This window comes from Cebus imitator, unplaced genomic scaffold, assembly GCF_001604975.1.
Source record: "Cebus imitator isolate Cc_AM_T3 unplaced genomic scaffold, Cebus_imitator-1.0 Scaffold6, whole genome shotgun sequence".
Classification (NCBI taxonomy): domain Eukaryota; kingdom Metazoa; phylum Chordata; class Mammalia; order Primates; family Cebidae; genus Cebus; species Cebus imitator.
Genome location: NW_016107321.1, coordinates 9,718,340 through 9,725,219, shown reverse-complemented (window position 1 = coordinate 9,725,219; position 6,880 = coordinate 9,718,340). Strand labels below are relative to the sequence as shown.

General features: G+C 43.7%; 1 protein-coding gene across 8 annotated transcripts in view; it reads left to right on the top strand.

Annotated features, from left to right (window-relative positions):
• TIAM2 (TIAM Rac1 associated GEF 2) overlaps positions 1-6,880 on the top strand; it is a 242,791-nt gene that overhangs the window by 111,222 nt on the left and 124,689 nt on the right. For all 8 annotated transcript variants that reach the window (XM_017538771.2, XM_037742012.1, XM_037742015.1 and 5 more), the window contains one exon: positions 4,304-4,739. In XM_017538771.2, coding sequence (XP_017394260.1) covers positions 4,304-4,739 — 436 coding nt within the window. The remainder of the gene's footprint in view (positions 1-4,303; positions 4,740-6,880) is intronic.

The window sequence follows — 6,880 nt, the reverse complement described above, 5'->3', positions numbered from 1 at the left end:
TTTTTTTGAGAGGGAGTTTCACTCTTGTTGCCCAGGCTGGAGTGCAGTGGCATCATCTTGGCTCACTGCAACCTCCGCCTCCCAGGTTCAAGTGATTCTCGTGCCTCAGACTCCCGAGTAGCTGGGATTACAGGCATGTGCCACCACGACCGGCTAATTTTGTTTTTTTAGTGGAGACAGGGTTTCTCCATGTTGGTCAGGCTGGTCTCGAACTCTTGACCTTAGGTGATCCACCTGCCTCGGCCTCCCAAAGTCCTGGGATTATAGGTGTGAGCCACTGCGCCCAGCTTCTGCATCTCTTATGTTCAGAGTGTGTTGCTCATTGGTGTGTGTACCTGGCTTACACACAACCCTACTGAGTTCCATTCAGTGTCAGTCCCACTTGGTTCAGAAGTAGATCAGTTGCTGTTGTGTATTTAGCATTCTATTACAGGCAGAGTGACCCTCCTTGTCTCTCCTACCCATGGGAACTGGGTCTCCCTCAATTTTGCACTGTCCAAAAACTTAACTCTGAATTGTGTGCCTGTAGAGTTAAAAGCAGACTGGTTAGGGCCAGGCTCGGTGGCTCACGCCTATAATCCCAGCACTTTGGGAGGCCAAGGTAGGCAGATCACTGGAGGTCAGGAGTTCAAGACCAACCTAGCCAACTTGGCAAAATCCCGTCTCTATTGAAAATACAAAAATTAGCTGGGCTTGGTGGTATATGCTTGTTAGTCCCACCCCTTGGGAGGCTGAGGCAGGAGAATGACTTTAACCTGGGAGGCGGAGGTTGCAGTGAACTGAGATCCTGCCACTGCATTCCAGCCTGGGCAACAGAGTGAGTCAAAAAAAAAAAAAAAAAAAAAAGGTTAGTCTCAATGAATTAGAATTTTATTATTTATTTTATTTTCATTTATTTTTTAGAGTTGGAGTCTTACTCTGTTAAAAAAAAAGTACCTTCTTAGCAAATTTTAAGCATAGATTATAGTATTATTAACTGTGGTCACCATACTTTACCTTAGAGCTCCAGAACTCATTCCTCCCACAAAACTGAGGCTTTGTGCCCTTTGACCAGCATCTTCCCATTTCACCCTCTCTCCTGCCGCTGGCAACCACCATTGTTCTGCTTCCATAAGTTGGACTATTTCGCATTCCACATAGAGGTGGAATCTTGCAGTACAAGTCTTTCTGTGGAGTGACATCGCTTGAGTTTTTACTATTTTTTTTCCCTTTTTTTGAGACAGAGTCTTACTCTTGTTTTCTAGGCTGGAGTGCAATCTTGGTTCACTGCAACCTCTGCTTCCTGGTTTCAGGAGATTTTCCTGCCTCAGCCTCCTGAGTAGCTGGGATTACAGGCATGTGCCACCACACTCAGCTAATTTTTTATTTTTAGTAAAGACGGGGTTTCTCCATGTTGGTCAGACTGGTCTTGAACTCCTGACCTCAGGTGATCCACCTGCCTCGGCCTCCCAAAGTGCTGGGATTATAGGCATGAGCCACCACACCCAGCCTGAGTTTTTACTCTTGAGTCTTTACTCATCTCTACGCTTTGCTATACCACCTGGTCATCAAGTTACATTAGCGCTTGTTTCTGATTATTTGATTTGGTGGAAGTGAAGTCATTTGTATGGAAATGGAAATCACATGTTTTGTGTACATATTTAACAGACACCTTAATTTCATCCGTATAACACAGTGATTAAGAATTCTAGCTGAACCTATTTAAAAACATTCTATATTTTTTAAAGGATCTTTTTTATTTGCCTGAAAATTAGTCACTGGCTATTAGCATTCTAGATAAAAAGATTAATTTATTAGAGAGTTCATGCATATGTATAGGAATCAGTTATAAAGGCTGGGCACAGTGGCTCATGCCTGTAATCCCAGCACTTTGGGAGGCCGAGGAGGGCGGATCACCTGAGGTCAGAAGTTCAGAACCAGCCTGACCAACATGGAGAAACCCTGTCTTTACTAAAATTACAAAATTAGCCGGGTGTGGTGGTGCATACCTATAATCCCAGCTACTCAGGAGGCTGAGACAGGAGAATCACTTGAGCTGAGAGGTGAAGGCTGCAATGATCTGAGATTTTGCCATTGCACTCCAGTCTGGGCAACAAGAACAAAACTCCATCTCAAAAAACAAAAAAAGAATCGGTTATAAATGCTAAAATGCATTTCCCGCCCATTTCTGAAAAAGGAAAATTCTTGCTTTGCTTGATTAAACATTTGAAAGTTGGCACTACAGTTTGAGAAGCAGTGTCAAGAGTATGCGTAGGTCACACTTAACTTTGGGACTCTGTGCCTTTCTCTGGCAGAGTTGTGCTTGCTTTGAAGCACTCCATCATGGCCCTTGCAGGGTGTCAGAGGTAATTCCTGTGTTTTTGGGTTATGAGTCAGAGGGATATATTTGTAACTGAGATAATGTTAATACTAGCTAGATGAGAAGTGTTTCTTCGCCTTTTAGAAGTTTTTGAAAAGCAACGAAGTGACAATTAAAAAAAACTCCAAGTATCTCAAAATTTCCTGTCCAAGTGATTCACAGCAGCTGGTGTCTTTGCTCTGTTCTGCATGAGCATCAGTGTATAAATAAATGTGACTGGGATGCAGTGTAAACAGTGACAAATAATATTTCCATTTGTAATATCTGTTTGGGGCTCAGTTGTTCATAGCTCCTGGGGATTTGGAAGCACTCTTCAGTTGTGTGATTATTTTCCTACCAGACAGCAAGTAATTGTGACTTGATTTTTGGATGAAATTTCTGAAAAAGAAACCTCTCTACCCAACATAATATTCAAAATGAGGCCTTTAGTCAATAGTCCTTGACCCAGTTTTCCATCATTTTTATTTTAAAGCATAAGAAAATCTAATTGAAAGCCCAGTAGCAGCTGAGTGGTCCGGAGTGTGCTTGGTGTCTCTGTGGAGTTGTTTCATCTAAGCCATACATCTTGAATGTCAGTGCCTTTTGAGTCAGAAGCTAAGCTCACTTTATGCTGAAAAATTTAATTACTGCTATTTACCAGTGAAAAGCCTGTATGCAAATTATTTTTCTTGACTGACTAGGCTCGTAATCCAGATATTAGAGAAATGTCTTTCTGTTTTCAGCTCTGTGCACGGTGCACGGCCAGCTTGATCAGTACACCCGGTGCTCACAGGGAGCAGCAGTATTATATAAGTGTGAATTGTATTTAGAGCTGCCTGTGTTTGCTTTTGTGTTGGAATGAATACTAAAGTTAAGAATCATGTGTCTTTGACACCTCCAGTACCTAGCATAAAACAGGTACTCAAATAAAAGGATACGAATGAATAAGTGAGTATGTTTTTTTCACAAAGCAATTCTTAAATTAAGAAATACTAATTATGAAAAAAAGCTATAGTTACCAGCCAATACCCTTCATGGATAAGGAATCCTAAGTGTAGTATTATTTTTATTATTTATTTATTTATTTTTGAGATGGAGTTTCGCTCTTGTTGCCCAGGCTAGAGTGCAGTGGTGTGATCTCGGTTCACAGCAAACTCCACTTCCCAGATTCTAGCGATTCTCCTGCCTCAGGCTCCTAAATTGCTGGGATTACAGGTGTGTACCGCCACACGTGGCTGATTTTTGTATTTTTAGTAGAGATAGAGTATCACCATGTTGGCCAGACTGGCCTTGAACTCCTAACCTCAGATGATCAGCCTGCCTTGGCCTCCAAAAGTGCTAGGATTACAGGCGTGAGCCACCACGCTACCTATTATTACTATGTGAACCGGGAAAATAAGATACTAGAGATCTCAAAGTCTAGAGTCTAGACCTGAGCACTTGGCCAGAGGCTGGGGACTGTAGGGAACGGAAGAGAAGTTTTTGGGTTTTGCATAAAAATACGAGTCCCTAACTTCCTCACCCTACCCTGGTACTAGTAATTTCCTAATTTAGCTTTCAGATGATCCAGAGGAAAAATAAATTGCAAGAATATGACTTCTTTCCTGGAAGATACTGATTCATGGTTAGCAAACAAGAAAGAAACATCATTTTAGTAATCTTCACAAGTGTGTTGTAAACATACTAGTTAATTTCTTGATGCTAAGCATAGGTTAGATTTAGGAGAGCTGTTGATATTTTATTTACCTCTTTAAGTGCTAACTCCACTGGATATAAATTGGCTTGGGCAATACTCTTTCTAAAATTCTTTCTGGTATGAAGACTTGATGATTAAAGATGTATGTTTGTGACAAGAATCTTGCTTTGCATTACATTATTAGCAGCCACCGGTATTATGCTGTGTTTACGAAGGGATGCTTTGGATAGCTGTAACCTCTGATGGGTGATCATGTGTGTTTCCCACAGGAGCCGAGGTCCAAGGAGGGCAGTGACTACTTTGATAGTCGCTCTGATGGACTGAATACCGATGCGCAGGGGTCCTCCCAGGCATCTGCCTTTCTGTGGTCAGGGGGCTCTGCTCAGATCCTGTCTCAGAGAAGTGAATCCACGCATGCGATTGGCAGCGATCCCCTCCGACAGAACATTTATGAGAATTTCATGCGAGAGTTGGAGATGAGTAGGACCAACACTGAGAACGTTGAAACCTCTACAGAAACCGCCGAGTCCAGCAGCGAGTCGCTCAGCTCCCTGGAACAGCTGGATCTTCTCTTTGAGAAGGAGCAGGGCGTGGTCCGGAAAGCTGGGTGGCTCTTCTTCAAGCCCCTGGTCACAGTGCAAAAGGAAAAGAAGCTGGAGTTGGTGGCACGAAGGAAATGGAAACAGTACTGGGTAACACTGAAAGGTGAGTGCAGTATCAGTGGCTGAGGCCACTGAAATCATTTCCTCTAGCCATGGTCTTTCCCAGGATGTGCCAGGCACTAGCGTTGGGTTGAGTTCACATGAGGGGTTTGACACAGGATCCGTGGCATGCCTTATTACAGATACTTTCTCATACCTGTGTCATAGGCTTTACTTACTATTCACACATATTATGCAGTCTAATAAATAATTATTGGATTTTTACTTATGTGTATTTTTTTGAGACAGAGTCTTGCTCTGTTGCCCAGGTTGGAGTGCAGTGGCGCGATCTCAGTTCACTGGAACCTCTGCCTCCCAGGCTCAAGCAATTCTCGTGCCTCAGCCTCCCAAGTAGCTGGAATTACAGGCGTGTGCACCATGCCTGGCTGATTTTTGTCTAATTTTTAGTAGAGATGGGGTTTCATCACGTTGACTCGGCTGCTCTCATAAGTCCTGACCTCAAGCAATTTGCCCGCCTTGCCTTCCCACTGCGCCTGGCCAAATATAATGATTGGATTTAGTACTTATTGCTTATTTTATAGGCATGCCTGTACCATTCTTTGATACTTTCCCTGCATTTGGAGGAAAAAAGTCAGTAACCAAAGGTAGTTTAGTTATTTGGAAGGTAGCTTCTGAATTTCACATTCTGTACATGTTCAGAACTCCAGAGAGGTTTTCTTTCCAACTTGTGTAACTAAGAATATTGCCTGGATTATTAATTTGTGTCATTCCAGCTTTATGAACAAAGTCCAGTTGTCATCAGTAACAAGTGCAGCTATTTTTTTTTTTTTTTAGCATAAAGGCAATTGAAGTAAGAATTTGTTTTGTTGAGAAGTTTCTTATAAGCATTGCCATTTAAAAACTGTAATTGCCTTGCTCACTGCACATGTATAGGTTTGAAGAACTCTAAATGTCTTGTGAGGAAGTGAGAGGCTCCAAATCTGTACAGTGTTGATTTACGCAGATGCACACAGAGCTGCCTCACAGCCCCCGGCACCTGCACAGCTCCCTGGGACTCTTTGTCAGAGGAACCGAGTGTGTTGTTCAAAAGTCAAAACTAAGGCCGGGCACGGTGGCTCATGCCTGTAATCCCATCACTTTGGGAGGCTAAGGTGGGTGGATCACCTGAGATTGAGAGTTCGAGACCACCCTGGCCAACATGATGAAACCCCATCTCTACCAAAAATACAAAATTTAGGCGGATGTGGTGGTGCTTGATTGTAGTCCCAGCTACTCAGGAGACTGAGGCAGGAGAATCACTTGAGCCTGGGAGGCGGAGGTCACAGTAAGCCTGGATTGCTCCACTGTACTCCAGTCTGGGCGACAGAAAGAGACTCCGTCTCAAAAACAACAAAAGTCAAACCTCATTGTCAAGTGATGTCCTTCCCTGTTACAGGAGAGAGCAGAAACATCTGCAAACGTGATGTGTGCAATGCCCAGCGCCCTCTGAATTACCCCTTTCTAGCTTTTCTTTGCCCATTATTAAACAGTTGGAGCCTTGCTTCCTCAACCATGGAAGGCAAGCATCGTGTCTTGATTACCACAAGCTCCCCTGGTGCCTCTGCTAAAGAGGCCCTTGCAAAGGTGTCTCATGTCCAAGTGACACCTTCCCCAGCAGGCCAGCGGGCGTACAAAGCCCAAGGGCCCAGTGTTGCTCACATCCTGCAGTCCTTTTTTCCAACCCTAGATTTGGATGCCTGTAGACATGGTGGCTGGCTGAGGAAGGTGAAGAACTTCCCCGGTTTCTCCATACTAGAGAGGCAGATTTCTGTACCAAATGATAGAAACGATTTGGAAAGATGAAATAATGGGCTGAATCTGGCAGGATTAAATTTTAAAGAGATAAGAAAGTTCTGCTTTAAGGTGTAAAAGTCAGATAGCTACCCAAGGACAGGACAGGGAGATGTGGCTGCTATTATGACTGAGTTTGGGCATGGTAGCTGATGCCTGTAATCCCAGCACTTTGGGAAGCTGAGGCAGGTGGATCACCTGAGTTCAGGAGTTCGAGACCAGCCCGGCCAACATGGCAAAACCCTGCCTCTACTAAAACTACAAAAATTAGCCAGGCATGATGGCAGGTGCCTGTAATCCCAGCTACTTGGGAGGCTGAGGCTGCAGAATTGCTTGAACCTGGGATGAGGAGGT